This window comes from Nuphar pumila, chromosome 3 (genome assembly GCF_984573655.1).
Source record: "Nuphar pumila chromosome 3, dmNupPumi1.hap1.1, whole genome shotgun sequence".
NCBI lineage: Eukaryota > Viridiplantae > Streptophyta > Magnoliopsida > Nymphaeales > Nymphaeaceae > Nuphar > Nuphar pumila.
This window is the reverse complement of record NC_143251.1, coordinates 127,552,013-127,573,494: the sequence shown is the minus strand read 5'-3', so window position 1 is coordinate 127,573,494 and position 21,482 is coordinate 127,552,013. Positions and strand designations below refer to the sequence as shown.

The 21,482-nt window shown below is 37.5% G+C and overlaps 1 protein-coding gene across 3 annotated transcripts in view; it reads left to right on the top strand.

Annotated features, from left to right (window-relative positions):
- Nucleotides 1-21,482, top strand: part of LOC149843706 (uncharacterized) — a 41,058-nt gene that overhangs the window by 12,544 nt on the left and 7,032 nt on the right. For all 3 annotated transcript variants that reach the window (XM_090000031.1, XM_090000032.1, XM_090000033.1), the window contains exons 2-3: nt 8,509-8,766; nt 11,671-11,776. In XM_090000031.1, the coding sequence (XP_089856157.1) occupies nt 8,509-8,766; nt 11,671-11,776 (364 nt within the window). The remainder of the gene's footprint in view (nt 1-8,508; nt 8,767-11,670; nt 11,777-21,482) is intronic.

The window sequence follows — 21,482 nt, the reverse complement described above, 5'->3', positions numbered from 1 at the left end:
TTATCTTATTTTCAATGGGTGCAACGCCTACCTTCTTACGTATCTCCTCGTTCCGAATCTTATCTTTTATTGTATTTCCACACATCCATCTCAGCATACGCATCTCCGCTACACTCATTTTTTTAATATGATGTCTCTTGGCAGCCCAACATTCTGTACCATATAGTAAAGCGGGCCTAATAGTCGTCCTATAAAACTTTCCCTTCAACCGCAATGGCATTCTACGATCGCACAACACTCCAGTTGCACTCTTCCATTTCATCCACCCAACCTTTATCCTATGATTTACATCTCCATCAATTTCTCCATACTTTTGAATGATAGATCCCAAATATTTGAAACAATCATCCACCGGTATTTCTTGCTCACCAAACTTCACTACACTCCCATCACTACTTCGTTGCTTACTAAATCGACATTCCATGTATTTTGTCTTACTCTTACTCAACTTAAAACCTCTTGCTTCCAATGTCTGTCTCCATAATTCTAACTTAGCATTAACCCCAACTCTAGACTCATCAATCAAAACAATATCATCAACAAACAACATACAGCACGACACATTTTCTTGAATTGGTCTCGTAAGCTCATTCATCACTATAGCAAATAGGAAAGGGCTTAAAGCAGATCCTTGATGTAACTCAATTGTGGTCATACGAGCAACTAGAGAAAATGTTTCATCATAATTTATTCCGTACTCTTGACTATACCCTTTGGCTACAAATCTAGCTTTATATATCTCTAATGTCCTATCACTTTTGGTTTTAGTTTTATAAACCCATCTATACCTTAATGTTTTCTTTTCTTTAGGTAATGTTTGAATTTTTCAAGTTTTTGCCTTTTCTAGAGCTTCTAATTCATCATTCATGGCTCTTATCCATTCTTGATAATTCCTAACATCATTGTAAGATGATGGTTCTACATATGACTAGATGGCCATCAAACATGCTCTATGTTTGGGTTCAAAGGAGTCATGACACAAATCTACTTGAAGCTTTGGAGATCCTTATGGATTTTCTAATACTAGATAAATCTATGTCTTGATTTTGGGAATAACTTTATAGGGCACATGGAAGATGATCTTCGGTACGTCGAGTATAAGTTTGAACTTCATTATGTGAATGATCTATGTCATCAAGACCTTCATTCTCATTCTCATGTGCATCATGAGTATCCTCATTGTCACTCTCATACACATCATGAATGCCATTACTATAATAATCAACACCTTTATCATGCTCATTAGCAAGATAAAAAAGAAACGAGTAATCATAATGCTCTTTGCCATATCTTTATCAAACCCATTTTCATTTTCAAGAAACATAACATTTCTTGAAGCATATAGCTTGTCATTTCTTATTTCATATCATCTATACCTTTTTTGGTTTTCAGTATATCCCAAGAAAATACAAGTAATAGCTTTAGCGGAAAGTTTATATTTTAGGAACATTCTTTGATATAAGAAGTGTTCTAGTAGTCTCAACAATCTGTCTATGTTTCCTGTCGGTCAACCTATTTTGTTGAGGGGTATAGGGACAAGATTTTTGATGTATAATCCCATGTAAATCAAGATAGTTTTTTAATTCATTTGATAAGAATTCTCCTCCAGAATTAGGTCTAAAAATTTTAATGTTAGCTTTAAATTGAGTTTTTACAAAATGATACAATTTTTTAAAACAATCAAATACTTTGGATTTGTGTTTAAAGAAATATATCCAGTGTATACCAATATGAGAATTTCGTTGGGGCGTTCCCTACTGAGCGATGCGCTGTACGCTATAGGCCCGGAGGCAGTGATAAATGGGCAAGGGTTGCTAGGTCGTCGCCCAGAAGCGACGCATCACACCGATGCCCGGGTGTGGTGTCAAATAGGCAAGGGTTCCCTCACTTTGTTGGACGGGTGGGGGTAAAGAAGATAGTTCAAGACAGGGTTACCGGAAGCGCCTAGCTAAAAGGGGAAGCGTGCTTCCCCGAAGCGCGAAACGTCGCGCTTCCGAAGCGTGGGGGAAGCGTCCCCCTTTTTTGGGAAGCGCGCTTCCCTTTAATGGGAAGCGCGCTTCCCCCACGCTTCCCCTGTTTTTTTTCAATTTTTTGTATTTTTTATTTTTTATTTTTATTTTTTTCGCTTCCCCTCGCTTCCGAGACGCTTCCTAGGTCGCTTCCGAGACGCTTCCGAGGTCGCTTCCGAGACACTTCCCGAATCGCTCCTAAGTGGTCCCACGCTTCCCCGCTTCCTAAAATTTTGAAAATGCCTCGCTTCCCGCTCCCGCTTCCCGTATCGCTTCCCGCTTCCCGCTTCCTCAACTGGCAACCATGGTTCAAGATCATAAAATTAGGTTAGTCACTTGGAACATAGGGTCTTTAACTGGTAAGTTGATAGAGTTTGTAGATGTTATGTGTAGGAGAAAGATGGATATTTTATGTTTACAAGAGACCAAATGGGTAGGTGAGAAAGCAAAAGTGATAGAACCTTGGGGATATAGGATTTGGTATACAGGAATAAATAGGAATAGGAATGGAGTATGGATTGTTATTAGTCATGGGTTTATAGATAATGTAGTTGAGATCCGTAGGAAGGGTGATAGGATTTTACTTATTAAATTAATATTAGGTACGAATATTATTAATATTATTAGTGTTTATGCACCTCAAGTAGGTTTAGATGATTCCATTAAGTGTCAATTTTGGAAAGATTTAAATGGAGTAGTATAAGGGATATCTTATGGAGAAAAGCTTTTCATCGGCGATGGCCTTAATGGACATGTAGGCATTAGTAGGGATGGATTTGAGAGTATCCATGGAGGCTATGGTATAGGAGAAAGAAACGAAAGTGGAGAAAGGATTTTAGATTTTGGTTTGTCCTATGATATGATCTTAGCAAACACTTGGTTTAGGAAGAGGGAGTCTCACCTAGTAACATTTAAAAGTGGGGTTAATACGAGTCAGATAGATTTTTTCCTACTTAGAAAGAGATATAGGGCTTGTTGCATCGATTGTAAGGTTATACCAGGAGAAAGTGTAGCTACACAATATAGAGTCTTAATTTTAGATTTTAGAATTAAAAAATGCCGCAAAAGGGATAGACATAGGATAGATCCTAGAATTAAGTGGTGGGCACTGAAATGAGCTAAATAAGGAATGTTTGTAGAGCAGATAGTTAAGGAAGCTGATTGGTGTCTCGAAGAGGATTCAGAATCAATGTGGAATAAGATAGCAGGTGGCATGAGAAAAGTGGCTAAGGAGGTATTGGGTGAGTCTAAAGGCGGTGCACCGCTAGGTAAGGATACATCATGGTGGAACGAGGATGTCAAATTAGCTATTAAGGTTAAAAGAGAGTGTTATAGAAATCTAAGAGTCGTGTCGTGATAATGAGAATTTGAAGAAGTATATGATAGCAAAGAAGGAAGCTAAAAAAATAGTTCAAAACGCGAGGGATAAGGTATATAAGGAGGTTTATGACAAGTTGGATACCAAAGAAGGCGAGAAGGATATTTATAGGCTTGCAAAGATGAGAGATAGGAAATCGAGGGATCTGGGTATGGTTAGATGTATCAAAGATGAAACACAAAGGGTTTTAGTCAAAGATGAGGATATTAAAGAGAGATGGAAAGATTATTTTGATAAGCTATTTAATTGAAGTCATGCTTAGGATCTTGGAGACTTCTCCATTCCTTTTCATAAGATGAATCGTGACTTCATGCGTAAGATTCAAAAGAAAGAAATTGCAGAGGCTTTGAAGAAAATGAAATCAAGAAGGGCAGTTGGCCCAGATGGTATACCTATCGAGGCTTGGAAATGCTTGGGTGAGAAAGGTTTAGAATGGTTGACAAATCTTTTTAACAAGATTTGGCGGACAAATAAGATACCTAATGAGTGGAGGAAGAGTACTTTTGTGCCTCTATATAAGAATAAGGGTGATATACAAGATTGCACAAACTATCGTGGTATAAAACTCATGAGTCATACTATGAAACTTTGGGAGAGGGTGATTGAGTATAGGTTGAGGAAGGTTATCATGATATCGGAGAATCAATTTGGTTTTATGACTGGAAGATCAACTATGGAAGCTATACATCTTCTTAGACAACTTATTGAGAAATATAGAGAGAGGAACAAAGATTTGCATATGTTTTTTATTGATTTGGAGAAGGCATATGATATAGTACCTAGGGATGTTCTCTGGTGGACAATGATGAAGAAAGGTGTTTCTCTCAAGTACATTAGTATAATTAAAGATATGTATGAAGGAGTAGTAACCAATGTCTGCACTTGTGGAGGGGTGAGAACCAATTTTCCTATAACGGTTGGGTTACATCAATGATCTGCATTAAGCCCTTTCCTATTTGCTATACTGATGGATCAGCTTACAAGATCAATTTAAGAAAATGTGTCGTGATGTATGTTGTTTGCTGATGATATTGTTTTGATTGATGAGTCTAGAGCTGGGGCTAATGCTAAGTTAGAATTATGGAGACAAACATTGGAAGCAAGAGGTTTTAAGTTGAGTAAGAGTAAGACAGAATATATGGAATGTCAGTTTAGTAAGCAACGAAGTAGTGTTGGGAGTGTAGTGAAGTTTGGTGAGCAAGAAATACCGGTGGATGATTGTTTCAAATATTTGGGATCTATCATTCAAAAGCATAGAGAAATTGATAGAGATGTAAATCATAGGATAAAGGTTGGGTGGATGAAATGGAAGAGTGCAACTGGAGTGTTGTGCGATCGTAGAATGCCATTGCGGTTGAAGGGAAAGTTTTATAGGACGACTATTAGGCCCGTTTTACTATATGGTACAGAATGTTGGACTGCCAAGAGACATCATATTAAAAAAATGAGTGTAGCGGAGATGCGTATGCTTAGATGGATGTGTAGAAATACAATAAAAGATAAGATTCAAAACTAGGAGATACGTAAGAAGGTAGACGTTGCATCCATTGAAAATAAGATGAGAGAGAATCGTTTACGGTGGTTTGAACATATTCGGCGAAGGCCTAATGATGCTTCAGTTAGAAGGATGGAGAAATGGGAAGATATATTAGTTAAAAGAGGTCGTGGTAGGCCTAAGAAGACTTGGATGGAGATGATAGGAAAGGATATGAATGCTTTGAACCTCACCGAGGACATGGCATTGGATAGAAATGATTGGAGGAGAAGGATTCATGTGGAAGACCTAGAATGATTTTCTTTTTTGGTTCATATCGCCGACCCCAATTGTTTTGGGATGAAGGTGTAGTTGTTGTTGTTGTGTCTACTATAACTATCCATAAAAATAACATAGTATGATACTCCACCTTTGGACACAACCGGAGCCGGTCCCCATACATCCGAATGCACCAACTCAAATGGTTCTTTAAATATAAAATGACTTGGTCCAAATGGCAAGGATTTCATTTTACCAAAATTACATTCCTCATAAAGTAATTTTTTTTCTTTATAATTTGCAAGAAATAAAAACAAATGTAATTTTAACATACTAGGACATCCTAGTTTTTTGTGCCAATTTTCTATATCTTTCTTTTTCACAAAATTATAAAAAATATGGTTTGATAATTCAAGGTTGTCTATTATATAGAGATCTCCCCATCTATGGCCTCGCACAATCGGCTTCTTGAACTGAAGATCCTATATCAAAAAACCATTAGGTAAGAAAGATATTTTGCATGCATGATTCACAATTTGAGAAACATATAGGATATGAGTCATATGAAAAGAAGCTCTGAAATCAAGAATCCAAAAAGTTTTACCGGGATCAATGCATGTTGATACGGTCTCACCAGAGAGAGAAGATGCTTGATTTTTTAACATTGGTTGCAGTGCTTCCATGAGTTGCGCTATAGACATTGAGCTCACGCTTTCACCATTTCTTTCAAGAGATGGTCCCACGAAAGCCACCTTATTTTCATCTCTTCATCTTCTCTCCTTTTTGAGTAAAAAGACTTGATGTGACCTGGCTCATAACAAAAATGACATATCAATTTGCCACTCTTGTATTCATAGTCATTTTTTTCATGATCATTTGAGATTCTTCCATAATCATTAGAGTTTCTCCCGTACTCATTGGAGCTTCTCCCAAAGTGATGGGGATCATTTGATGGTGCACTTCCCGAGACACTGAACCAATGGACCAATACTCCAATCTCACGATCCTCCTCTTGTTCTTCACAAACAAATCACAACCCAAGAGCATGAAGGCTCTGATACCATCTATTGAAACAAGAATAAGAACAAGAAAGTGCCTCTCATGGGCTTACAAGAACACTATATTGAAAAGCACAAAGACCACTTATGGGTTAACCACATAAACACGTACACATCGGCCACTTAGGGGCCAAGAACACAATAAAAATATAAAGATTTGTGTAACTAAAATGCTTAAGAAAGCATTAGGATACAAGAGGGGACTCACCCCTATATATACACTTCACACATTCATAAGTCATTGTGAACTTCCCAACAGCTGAAAATAGAGCCGTTGGGGAGGTCCCAACGACTCTAAATCCCTTTTACCTCAATGCCCTTAACCTAAAGTTAAAAGACAATAAATAAAATAAAAAAGGAAAAAATATAAAAGGACTGTTGTGCCCCTAATGGGCACAACCTATTATAAGGTTGTGAAAAGACTAAAACACCCCCTATTGGGTATTTAACTTATTACAATGATGAAATATATATGTTTATATACAAACATGTATGTGCAAATATGCATATCTTAGTTAACAGTCACCCGTAGGTAGAGTGAAGGAGTGAAGGGAGGAAGAGGAAAGGGGAGTTCCCTAACCCCTCCCCTCCATTATGCTTCTTAAAAAAAATGACTTTTGGTCAAATGGGGGTTATGACCCCCATTTGACCAAAGCAATTGATGTGTGCGCCTAGATGCACATGCCTTGAGCTCTTTTCTGCCTCAAGGCAAAAGGACCCTTGCTTCAAGGCAAGACATGCTTATAATAACATTGGTGGGTCCAAAGCATAGTCATAGATATAGGCAATATTTTGAAAATATAGCAATAATATAGCTATAAATTCATAAAAGGATATTAAAGGAAAAATATCATGATATTGTGAAAATATCAGAAAATTATATATATCGCGATATTATCATTGATAATATCATGAGTTACCTTTTACTTTTTTACTTTTTTTCTATATCTTAACTACGTTTTTCTTCTTTTTTTATATGTTTTACTTATTTCTTTTATTATGTGTATTTTATTATCTAAACATGTTTTTTTCTTATTTCCACTATTTTTATATTCTTAAATTTGTTAAAGCACTGAATTTTTCCCCAAGATTTATCAACTAAACCTATATTATCACTAGAAATTGCCTTGCCGAGATATAGCCGAGACCGAGATTTGTGACTGTGGTCCAAAGAACTCAAGTTTCACGTAATCATCAATTGAGTCAGCTTGGACCATTAAAGAGAGAGTAGCCTGTACTTTTAGAGTTGGTGTGGCTGGAGGCAGGCTGAACTGACAGCATTTGCATACACAATGCTGCATGCAAAATTGAAGCCTGCCAACTGGAATGGTAAATGCTAACTGGCATCACAAATATCATTTCCAAGATGTCTCCTACAAGTAAATATCTGTGACTACTAACAAAATTTGTTTTGCTCAAGTTATCTTTGGATTGGTAGATCAAAAGCGAAGGCAAAATGCTAATCCTTTGATAATTGTCACTCTAAGAGAATTAAACCACACTGCAGTTGTATTACTTTTTGAGTTCATGATATTATGTCATGTCATGCAACCTGTTTCTCTTCTTTTAATCTAAAAGATGGATGTATTCCTGTACTGTTGCTTCAACACTTGTTGGTATTGCATATATTGTGAAATGTGGACCCTAGTCAAGTGAAATCTGTTGGATAAAAATGGGGTTCATCCAGGGAGGCCATTATAATTTCCTTTCTTTTTTTGTACATAAATATGAGATTGACATGGGGAATTTTCTCTGTATTTGAGAGTCGCATTTAATAGACTGCAGATGCTCTTTCCCCTTGGTAAATGCAATGGGAATTACCTCTTTGGGCCGTAAGATACATGAACTTGCTTTTCTGGGCTTTCTACTTACTAATTATCTTTTGAGCCTACCGTCTGGCTGCTGTAGGTCAGGCCTGAGTGCATTTTTGTGGATTTAATTGGTTCTGAGCTTCTTTTCTTTTGTTTCTGGTTGTGGTCTCTATGGATACAAGTTTTGAATGCATAGGGATCTCAAATGTGCATATCTTTTGTTTGACGCCTCCACGTTGGGCAGGCGATCCACCCTTTTTGCCTAAAAAAATGAATCTCAAGTCCCTGAAGAGTGGGGATTTGAGATCGAAGTTTGAATAGCTCAGACCTCTGTGGAGGCTCCACGCCGAGTCCGATTCCTTGGTTCTGATGTCTGATCATTAAAAAACTACCTAAGTAGCATTTTAAATTACTGATGCAAAGTTTGTTCAACAGATGATTGATTTTGTTTTCACGCTCAAATGCATGATCTTGTACTATATCTTTTCCCTTTGCATAGTTACCTGGTCATGCTCTGGTGTCTTCTCCAAATCCTTTGCACCATCAGACACCAGGCTACACAAGCCAGTATTACCATCAACTTGTTGCACAAAGTCATCATCAGCTTGAGGGACGAGCATTTGAAGTCCCAGCTCATGTAGCAGGGCAAGGTCAGGTAGTTTCAGCAAGATCTTATTTGCAGCCTAGTTCAGTTATGGATGCCAATAAAGTCTCTGGAGGGGAAACCAGGCGGGTGTCTCGGCAGGACATACAGTTGGTATGGAGTTGTTATTTTGTTGTTGTCAGTATTTCTTTTTTGATGAAGAATGTGCTTTCTGTGGTATGATTGTTAAACAGTTTCCTATTTACTTATCAACATTTATTCATATTTTTTGACCTGTTCTTTAATTGCTTTATGCATAAACAATAAAGAAAAGTTAGTTGTGTCATATTGTTTGTCTTCCTTTCTTACTTTTTCAAATGCTTGCATTGTCTAATTTGGGTAGATTTTATGGCATGCAATCTTGAGCTTCATTTACTTTGAATAGCCCATTATAGTGAGTTCTCAAAATTGTAACGTCTTAGGAATTGGTTGACTTGAATTTACTTGTCATAGGCCATGGTAGGGTTTAATGAGGTTTGAGTGCTAAGATTTGAATACCTTCATGTCAGTTCTGTTTGCTGTGCTTGAATAGAGGAATCCAATTCATTCAACTTTCTTAGATCGCCATGTGATTTTGGTAGTTTTTGCTTGATATGAAGATGACTCATCACCATCATAGGCAACTGTAGATTCTCGAGCTGAAGACCAATCTTATATAATGGTACAGAACCACTTTATATTTTCCCCCACATATATATATATGTGTGTGTGTGTGTGTTGGGGGGGGGGGGGAATATAAGGTGGTTCTATACCATTATACCATACGGTGGTACACACTCTTGTTTGTATGGATCTAGCCACCAAATGGTAGATCTAACCATACAGTTATGTCTAGCATTTACTATGTTATAAGGTTTTATCATATCCAATACATCATAAGATCCTATTTTTGAGACTGAATATCAACGGCTCACAATTCATGACAATAAGGGTAGTTTAATAATGGTGTATAACATCATATTTCAGTCAACTTTAACACATGAAAATAGTAAATAGAACATGTTAAACATGATCCAATGGTTATATTTTGCATTTGGAACTTAGATCCATGTAAATCAAGTGTGTACCACCATAAGTTATGCTGGCATGGTACCACCATAGAAACACCTACATATATACAGTTATGTTCTAAACCATCCTAAACGCTTTTAAAAAACATGGTTGCATGTTCTAAACCATCCTAATCTGAAGATGTGTTCATCATTGTTTGTTCACTAAAACCATGCTTTGAAATGAATCTTCTTCGATGAGAAGCCTCAATTTCTATTTCACAAGGTTTTGGTGCAATATAAGCCGTCGATTTTAGATCGCTCTAAATAACGTATCTTGACAAAAAAAATATGAACGTTTATGAGTTCGGATTAAGCAAACACCTAAAACTTTGTCCCTTTGAAGCCGTTTAGGATTGTTTGGGTTTGGGAGCTACTCTCTCTCTCTCTCTCTATATATATATATATATATATATATATATATATATAAGCTTATAGGCAGTAGCAGCTCTAGTCCTACTGCATTTTGTAATAAAACTTTCACCATTTTACACAATCATGAATTTTGATGACCTTGTGCATGTCTAATATTTTTATTATAGTTATCTATCATTTTTTTGAATTTTATGATTTTTTCAAATTTTTCAAATTTTAAAAATCTTTTGGTGGCGTCCCATGTCAATGAGAGTAGGCAAAGCCACTTAGGTTACATACAAGGCATTGTTTTTTGTTGTATGCATGTGTATGGAGATGTCTAATGGTGTCTATTTCATAAGTAGAAGCCAGCTGGTCTCTGAAAAAGCTTCTTAAACTTTGTTAAAGCACAAAAAGAGTAGAAAATTAAGAAATAATTTAAGGTTATTTGACTTTTCAAAGTCTAAGATAGGCACTGAATGAGTTTTTTTGGGACTAGTTGCCTTTTACCAGTAAGATTTTTTTTAAGATTTCGGAAAAGTAGCATGCTGTACTTTCCAAATTCTTCTGTTCAGGTTATATTCCAGCTTTTGGTTCATGCTATAATGAATTGAAAACATGGTTGACTTTCCAGTTTGCTCATTGAATCATAGACTAAGGATCAACATATATATAGTTTTTCTTTGTATGTATTCCGTAAGATAATTAATGTCAACAAACTACTGGTTAGACTTTTTCTTAACACAGGAGCCATATGTAAAAATTCACAAAACCCTATTTATATATGTCTACGGTGAGCAACCTATAAATGCACAAGGATTTCAAAACCAAGCATTAGAAACCAACTGATATAAACATGGTACACTTGTATTCAATAAAAAACATGGAGGTTTATATTGAGAAGCAAGATATCAATGGGCATTTTCCTCCTCTCATGAAGGGGTGACAGCTTAGTGCATCCATTGTAATTTTTATGTATCTTGTGCTGTATTTTTCATTCTGTTTATTGTGGCATATTCTGTAGTTTTATTCTAGTATATGTACACTTATACAATTTGTCGTTTTAGGGTTTTCGTATAAATAAAATATTAATGGAGTTGACTCTTCTCCATCGATGACCATTAGGGGTCATGACTGGCCTTCTCTGTTCTCCTTGGTTTTTGTGTAAACTATGCAGATCTGGCCTGATTTACAGTATAGACATGTATACTTAAGGCATGCAATAATTTAGTTGACAGTTTCCTTCAATGTCATTAATTTTGATATTTGCTCTCTCTCTCTCTAGATGAGGCAGTCTGTTTAAATCATAAGTTCTTGACTTTGTACTCAATTTGTGTCTTAGAATTAATTTCTAGACAATTTCCAATTACTTGCTGTTATTTATGTTGTGGATACTCTTCATTCAAATTATATGTCTAGCATGCCTGCATCTTTGGTTACTTCTATGAGTAGCAAATGCATCTCTAAGCTGTCTTTATATTGACAGTTAGCAATAAATATTAAGGAATAAGGCTCCTCTGAAGATGCATCATTTTAATATCTTCTATGTGTATTTGTATTGTCTGTGAGTTGTAATAGATATAATTTCTCCCTTTCCTCTTTCCATTTGATGCAGGTACAAAATATTATAGAAAGGTGTCTGCAACTTTATATGAACCGGAAAGAAGTCATAGACACTCTTTTGTATCAGGCAAAAATAGAGCCCGGTTTCACCGATCTTGGTATTTGTTTAAAACTTGGTAGCTGTAAGAAAGTTTTATTACTTTCTAGTTGTAGTAAAGTTTGCATAATCACTTCATGATTATTCTCTTTTATAATATCTGTATCCTGATTTATGGATTAATTGCAAAAATGCTCTTCCATATTTTGACTGCACAGCTGTGTCATTTGGTGCTAAGTTTCATTCCTTCTTTTTCCCTTTAGTATTTCGATATATGGAATTGTCCATCTGTTTCAGTTGATGAAGCTGAACTTCAATTTTGGCTAAATATAGAGGTTATCTTTTGCAAAATTAATTTGACCTTTAGTGAGACCATTGCAGCCACCAAGCTATTTTTTTAGGCTGTTTTACCAAGCGCCATTTGACTTTAAGAAATATGACATGCATTTTATTTGTTTATCGGTGAGATGAGCATTAGGGACTCTCTCCATTTGGCATGTGTTTCTCTTGTTTTCTTGAAGTTATTCTCTTGATGAGTGAGGACCGTGGATTTTGGTAATTATGGACTTGATTTCTCAGGCTGAGCTTAAAGTTCAATCAGTCAATTGAGTTTGACCAATTTTAGTCACTGTCTGTCCAAGTTCCTGTACTTTTCCCTCTCCATTTCCAAAGCTTAACATGAGTCGAGTGAAAGCGGTTCTAGTTCCGACATGCTTGTAGTGTTAAGTTGGATTTTTAAACAATTTTTTGAAGGCACATGGTTTATCTTAAATTATCACTCCTCCAAATTATATGATAAATTTTACCATATTATTATGGTCCATCAACTTTCTTACTGCATGAAGCCATTCATAGTGGTAATACCAGATGTCGTGCATAAAGCTGACAAGGAGCTGAGAACTACTGTTGTCGTTGCATGTGTGAGTATAGCGGGTTGTTTTTCTGCCTTATTTCGCTGGAGTGACATGGTCAGTGTTTAGTTCCCTGTGTTTCGTCCTTAAATCTGGAAGAAACAGTGATCCATTGGTTTTCAACATTTTATCCTCATCATTTTCCTACAAGGGGTGTATAAGATTCCGTGTGAGGTTCAGCCTTCACTGCAGAAAATAAAGAAAGGAGAGAGAGAGGAGGGAGATGCACAATGGCTGGGGCGGCGCACGTTAACTCGACCTCCAAGCCCTAAATTTTATAAATAAGAAAATATACAATGGCTGAGATTACAGAAATATTACAGGAATGCCATTAATGAAACAACATTGAGCATGTGTTAGAATATTTAACGTGCGTATGGATCTGGATCCAGATCCATACGCATACTATATTTTAACACCCTCCCTCAAGTTGTACGTGGTTTTGGAGCATGTACAACTTGCTCTTCAATAGCCAAAATTGACGTCCTGTTAACCCCTTGGTAAACAAGTCTGTCACTTGATCTTCTGTTTGAACATGGTGTAGTTCGATCTCCTTCATCTCGACTTTCTGCCGTATAAAATGTTGATCAATCTCAATGTGCTTCGTTCTGCTATGCTGAATAGGATTACATGCAATGTTTATTGCGCTTTGATTATCACATAGAAGAAATGATTGAATAATTGTCTCCTCAAGATCACTCAATAAGTGTCTAATCCATGTAGCTTCTGTCGTGCCTGCAACCATCGACCTGTATTCAGCCTCTGTACTCGACCATGCAACTGCCTTTTGTTTTCTGCTGCTCCAGGACACTAAATTGTGTCCAATATATACACAATATCCCGAGACAGATCGTCTCTCATCTGGATCCCCTGCCCAATCTGCGTCTGTATAAGTGATGAGTTCATACCCTCTATGTAGGTTATCGTTCTTGCGATAAACAAGTTCATCTCCTATAGTTCCTTTTAAATAGCGTAGAATGCGCTTCACAGCTTCCATATGACCTTCCGTTGGAGCATGCATAAACTGGGATACCTGATTGACAGCATAAACTATATCAGGTCTGGTAAAGGTCAAGTACTGCAACATCCCCACTAGGCTTCTATACTTTGTTGGGTTGACACAAAGATGGCCATCTTCAGAGCTCAGCCTTTGATGTAATACACCCGGAGTGCTGACTGGTTTGCAATTCGTCATCCCGACTCTTTCCAGAAGATCAAGAGTGTATTTTTGTTGCATGAGTGTCAATGTGTCTTGTTGCCTGTCAACTTCCACACCAAGGAAGTACCTCAACTCCCCTAAATCTTTCATCTTGAAAGTTTTCATTAAAAACTGCTTCACGTCTTGCACATGATTATCTGAGCTCCCAGTGATCACAATGTCATAAACATATATAAGAAGTATAACGATGTTTGTCTTTTGATAAATAAAGAGCGAGTGGTCCAGAGAGCATCTTCTAAAACCATAGCTTTGAATTTGCATAGAAAAACTTTCAAACCAAGAACGGGACGCCTGTTTCAACCCATACAGAGATTTTCTTAGTTTGCACACCCAGGCAGTAGGATCCTTCTCGGCATAACCAGGAGGTTGCTCCATATACACTTCTTCCTTTAAAGTTTTATGCAAGAATGCATTTTTAACATCCATCTGGCTAAGCCTCTATCCTCGGTCGACTACTAGGGATATGATGACACGAATTGTACCCATTTTGACTACCGGACTAAAAGTTTCATCGTAATCTTCACCATATTGTTGTGTGAATCCCCGAGCAACAAATCGCGCTTTATATCTGTCAATACTTCCTTCAGGATTATACTTTGTTTTATAAACCCATTTTGAGCCAACTACATTCTTTCCTTCTGGCCGAGGTACTATCTCCCAAGTCTAGCACTCATGAAGTGCTTCCATTTCTTCATTCATAGCTTCAGTCCAATGACGAGATTGAAGAGCTTGATTAAAACAAGTGGGTTCATCCTGTTTTGTGAGCTGGGACATAAACAACTGGAAATCAAGAGAAAAGGTCTCATAACTCACCCATCGTTGAATAGGATGCCTAATGCGTGACAGCCTTTGAGTCGGATCATTAGCGATGCTTTCCACATTCCTCTGTTTTATATTTTTGTCCCGTCTAGTGTATATCTGTCCAGAGAAGCGTTCTACTTTGGGTGGTTCCACTGGAGATGGTTCAATACGCATCGGTGAGTCATCCAACCCCCTACTCAAACCGATGAAAGGACAATTCGCCTGACATGTTTCTCCTGTGTTAGCAAAAAGATTTGCGCTCATCCATGGATCATATACCTCTACTTCTCGAGATGGCAACGCTTCAGAGTCATTTACCTGGAAATTTTGTTCATCAAAAACAACATTCCTAGAGGTCCTAATACGTTTTGTAGTAGGATCATAGCATCGATAGCCTTTGTATTCATCCGCATACCGAACGAATCTGCACTTAACGGCCTTGTCCTGAAACTTATTTCGCAGAGATGAATCAATATGTACATAACATACACAACCAAAACCACGCAACTCATCATAAGAAGGATGTTGCCCAAATAAAGTATAATATGGAGAGTGTTGATTCAGAAGTGTCATAGGAAGACGATTTATGACATGAACAGATGTATGAAAAACTTCTGTCCAGAGACTAACGAGCACATTGCTATCATGTAACATGCTCATCGCACTCTCGACAATATGCCTGTGTTTCCTTTCCGTAACCCCATTTTGTTGAGGGGTATGAGGGCAAGAAACCTGTCGACTTATTCCTTTATCTCGAAGAAAGGCAATAAACTCGTTTGATGAATACTCGCCCCCACCATCACATTGTAAATGCACAATATCACAGGAAAACTTTGTTTTGACCATCGAATGGAATTCCCGAAATACTTGAAAAACTTCATGCTTATGTTTCAAGAAATATATCCAAGTATAACGGGAATAAGAATCAATAAAGATAACATAGTAACGACTACCGGAAAGAGAATGAATAGGTGCGGGTCCCCAAACATCGGAACAAATAATCTCAAATGGCTTTGAAGCCCTTTTATTAATAATATGAAACAGAAGAACATGGCTTTTGCAGAGTTCGCACGAGGAACCTTTATTATTATCTAAAAAGGAACATAAACTAGACTCTGGAAGAAGACCATCAGATACAAGACTTTCAACGAAGCTCCGACTACAATGGCCCAAACGACTGTGCCAAATATCTGGCTTATTACAATGAGATGAATTAAAAACTTTCAATGAAGGAAAAAACAAAGACTCTGAAGGTGAAGACACTGAAGAATGCTTGGACGACTTCAACTGGAGGACTGGGGCTGAAGGCGAAGACCTTGAGGGAATCTCCTTGAAGGCGTACATGTTTCCTTGTCGCTCCCCCTTAGCGAACGTCTCCTTCGTTCGCAGATCCTTAACATAAACAGAAGATGGAGTAAATTCGATGGAAGAATTCATATCGTCAACAAGTTTAGTTACAGAAACAATGTTCTTTTTAATATTAGGGGCAAGGAGAACATTGGACAAGTGAAGTGAAGACTCTGACATAGGGATATGTGCACTGCCAGTATGGCTAATGGAGTGATAAGTTCCATCTCCCGTAACTATACTACCTTTTTCAGAATAAGACAATAAGTGAGATAACTTACCGGCATTACCCGTAACATGAGTGGCAGCACCTGAATCAACATACCATTCGCCTTGTTCATTTTGCTTGATCGTCATCTGTGACAACGCTGATAACAAAAGTTGTTGCACATTTGTAGATAGCTCTTTCGTGTCCACAGTAGTAGCTGACTTATTTTCAATTTTGTTTATTTTTCCTCTATTTTGTAGATTAAACCAACAATCAGCTTTCACATGTCCTCTTTTGTTACATAAGAAACAAGTGGGCACTCTCCTCTGATTCCCTGTATTAAAAACACCAAAAATATTAGGTGTGGGCAAGATACCACGTCCTCCCTGCCCAAAACGTTTGCGGCCTCTGCCTCCTTGATGCCCTCCATTCCCTCGTCCAAAACCGACAGAAGTGTCCATGGCCAAAACTGAATGAGAACGAGTTTCTTTGTTTCATAATCATCTCATGCTGGAGAAGTTTCGCTTGAAGATCGTCAAAAGTAGGCAAGTGAGGAAGGCATGACAAAGTTGTGGTAAACATGTCAAAATCAGGGCCCAATCCATTGAGGAGTTGTTGAACTTTATCTTTATCTGAAATAGCACTTCCAATAACCACGAACTGGTCAGTAATACTCTTCAGGCGGCCGATGTATTCCATGACTGGCATGGAGCCTTTCTTCAAACTTTGAAACTCATTCTTTAAGTACATAACTCGAGCTTCTGATATCTGAGAGTATGTCTGAGACAACTTACTCCACAGATTCGCCGCAGTGCAATCATCTGAAAGAGTAACCAACACTTCTTGAGAGAGTGTTGACGTAATATAAGCAACCAAAGACTGATCCCGCTTCCTCCAGGCTGGATTTTTAAAGGAAATAGTAATTGTGTCACCCTTCTCATTGTTGGTTTCCTGCAGAATAAACCGTGGTGGTATAGGAACCAAACCATCCAGATGTTCATCGATCTCCTGACTCCGTATAAAAGGAAGTATTTGTCTCTTCCAGGTCAAAAAATTAGAGTGAGAAAGTTTTTCTGTAACGAGCTGACTCAAGAAATTTGCAGAGGGACCGGAGGACATGGTAGATGACGAAGAGTAATCCATATCAATGGGACGACGAATAAACGAACAAGACGAATGAAAAGAAATAAAAAAAAAGTTGGAGATCACTTAATCAATCAATAGAACTTCAATAAGGGATGCACCCGTACTACCAATAGACGTAAACTGGTATGCCTTTTTTTTTGCAGATTCAGAATCGAGATTGTAGACTGTTATAACCTGCCTATAGGCGTCGCACAGAAAACACTAAACAGTAATAAAAAGGAAACTTCTGTAATCAAAGAGGAAATAAATCAAGAAATACTTAAAAACTGCAGTAGATTTGTTTGCAATCGAAGAGGAGACTGCAATCAAATAGGAAAAACACGAATTAAAGGGATTGCAAACAAAGAGACTGCAATCAAAGAGGAGAAAACTGCAGTCGTTGATGTCGAAGGACGTTAATGGTGAAAAGGAAAACTGCAGACGTTAATGATGCTGCAGATGTTAGTGAGGGAGAAGAGAGACAGAAAAATAAGTATTGTGAAGAAGAAGAATGAACTAGAATCAGAAAAATAAACGAGTAGTAGAAGTTACCAGGAAAGAAGAAGGATAGACGAAGAGATGTATCAAAAACTGTTCCTTCATAGAACTTCAGATCTCGCTGAACACACTTCTGGTAGGGTTCCGCAACCTCAGCTCTGATACCATATAAAATTCCGTGAGGTTCAGCCTTCACTGCAGAAAATAAAGAAAGGAGAGAGAGAGGAGGGAGATACACAATGGCTGGGGCGGCGCACGTTAACTCGACCTCAAGTCCTAAGCTTTATAAATAAGAAAATATACAATGGCTGAGATTACAGAAATATTACAGGAATGCCATTAATGAAACATCATTGAGCATGTGTTATATTATTTAACGTGCGTATGGATTTGGATCCAGATCCATACGCATACTATATTTTAACAGGGTGTGTCCTTGTATAAGTTAAAAAGGATATACCTGTTAAAATGTATCTCCAAAACCTTGTTGTAAGTATAAATATATATACTTATATACTTAGAGATACATATACATATAATATATTATATGTATATGTATCTCTACATATATAAATATATATATTTATACATATTTTATTTTCTTACCCGAAAAGGGTATTCTTGTAATCTTGTGCATATTCCATTTGGAATATGTTGTAATTTATTTTTGTATTTTGTATTTTTTTATTTTTTATTTTTTATATTTTTATTTTTTGTATTTCATAAAGGTGCATTGGGGGTCCCCCAATAGAGTCGTTGGGGCCCCCCCAACAGTCACAAATGTGACCGTTGGGGGCTCCCCAACGACTCCTTTGGGAGCCCCCCTTTTGCACCCTTTTCCTTTGTATAAATAGGGGTGTTACCCCTTGTAATTCTTCAAGCTTGAGAGTCTCAAGCATTTGCTCCTTTTTATGAAATACATGCATTATTGCATGTTTGTTACTTTTACGCTTTTTGCGTATTTTGTTCAAGTGTCTTTGTGCACTTCTTTATAAAGTATTTATGCTTGTATGCGTATTGTCTCTTCATAGACAATTTCACATGGTATCAGAGCTTGGTTGGTGATAGAGGATTGTGGGATTCTCTTCTTTTCAAGTGCCTTGAAAAGCGTGCCTTCGGATCTTTGGAGGTTGGAGTGGTGGATCTTGCTTCTCAAATATTTTAGAAGAATCTTGCGCAAGCTAGCATTTGAAATATTGTGTTGGTACGTCATTTCTCTCTTTCTCTTTACTTCATAATGGGCGAAAAAGAGTCTCATTTTACTCTTGACTTCAAATTAAATGGGTCCAACTATCATATTTGGGCCGAAAACATAGAGACTCACATAAAAGGAAAGGGGCTATGGGGTTATGTGCAAGGCACAATTCCGGAACCGGAACCCAAAATAACTGTGGTAAACGGAAGTGAAATCAAGATTCTTGAAGGAGAAGAAAGGGTTAAAGCTCTTGAAGAGTATTTTAAGAAGCACGATGAATGGGAAATGAAGAATTTCAAGATTCTTGGTTCTTTTCATCCGTTGAAATTAAGATTAATGCCAACATTATTAAGTTCAAAAAGACATCGAAAGCTTGACATTATCTTGAGAAAATGTATACATCGAGGGATCTATCTCATAAGTATTATCTTCAAAAGAAGGCTCCCTCTCTTACTCAAGGTGAAATGACTACAACAACAACAACAACAACAACTACGCCTTCATCCCAAAACAATTGGGGTCAGCGATATGAACCAAAAAAGAAATTCATTTTGGGTCTTCCACATGAATCCTTTTCCTCCAATCATTTCTATCCAACGCCATGTCCTCGGTGAGGTTCAAAGCATTCATATCCTTTCCTATCATCTCCATCCAAGTCTTCCTAGGCCTACCCCGACCTCTTTTAACTAATATATTTTCCCATTTCTCCAACCTTCTAACTGGAGCATCATTAGGCCTTCGCCGAATATGTCCAAACCACCGTAAACGATTCTCTCGCATCTTATTTTCAATGGGTGCAACACCTACCTTCTTACGTATCTCTTCGTTCCGAATCTTATCTTTTATTGTATTTCCACACATCCATCTAAGCATCCGCATCTCAGCTACACTCATTTTTTGAATATGATGTCTCTTGGCAGCCCAACATTCCGTACCATATAGTAAAGCGGGTCTAATAGTCGTCCTATAAAACTTTCCCTTCAACCGCAATGGCATTCTACGATCGCACAGCACTCCAGTAGCACTTTTCCATTTCATCCACCCAACCTTTATCCTATGATTTACATCTCCATCAATTTCTCCATACTTTTGAATGATGGATCCCAAATATTTGAAATAATCATTCACCGGTATATCTTGCTCACCAAGCTTCACTACACTCCCATCACTACTTCGTTGCTTACTAAACCGACATTCCATATATTCAGTCTTACTCTTACTCAACTTAAAACCTCTAGCTTCCAATGTCTGTCTCCATAATTCTAACTTAGCATTAACCCCAGCTCTAGACTCATCAATCAAAACAATATCATCAGCAAACAACATACACCACGGTACATTTTCTTGAATTGATCTCGTAAGCTCATCCATCACTATCGCAAATAGGAAAGGGCTTAAAGCAGATCCTTGATGTAACCCAACCGTTATCGGAAAATTGGTTGACACCCCTCCACAAGTGCGAAAATTGGTTGACACCCCTCCTCAAGGTGAAATGACTATTAGGGAATATTTTGCCGATCTTTCCTCCATTTGGGATGAGCTTGCCATGCTTGAACCAAAATGGAGTGGAGAGGTAATTGAACTCCGTCACAAGCAACTTGAAGAAGATCGATTCTTCAATTTTTTGAATGGGCTAAGGCCTGAATTTGAGCAAATAGGGTCTTCTCTTCTATCCTCATTTACTCCTCCCTCTCTTGAAGATGTACTCACCAAATTAAGTGGTGAGGAGACTCGTATGAGTTTATGTAAACAAGGATCAAGTGTTCTTGTGGTTCCTTGTAATCATGAAGAAAGCAATGAGGTCAATGCCGTATCAAGACCCGAGAACAATGTTAAAACCTATCGTCCGCCTCATTTTAAACCACAAAATCAAGGTGAAAATGGTGCGCAAAGAGGAAAAATGGAAGCAAAATTATTTGTCATTTTTGTAAAGAACCCGGACATATCAAACCCATATGTCCCAAATGGAAAAAGTTTATCGCAATGGCTACCACCGGTGCACCACAAAAGGAGGAGGCATCATCAAGTGGGTCACTTTCGTTAAATCAAATAATGGAAGCCCTTCAACCTCTCCTCAAGGGAGCTACCTCCGGTGTCGCCGTGTCTACTTCATCTTTTCCAGGTAAAGTCTCTTGGCTTTTGGACTCCAGTGCATCTTTTCATATGTCCCCAAACATGTTTTCACTTTCCGATTACTCAAAAAATGTTTCTCCCTCTTTTGTTTCCATTGCGGATGGAACCTCTCTTGAAATTAAAGGAATAGGTAATTTTGAAACTCAAGATTTTTTTATTCTAAAAATTAGATTTATACCTAAACTAAACTTAAACCTTATCTCTGTTTCTCAACTCTCGGACCATGGTTGCGATATTAAATTCTCTTGTGATAAATGTTTAATATAGGATCGTCGGTCCGGGAAATTGATTGGGGAAGACTTTAGAAAATGAGACTTATACTATATGGAA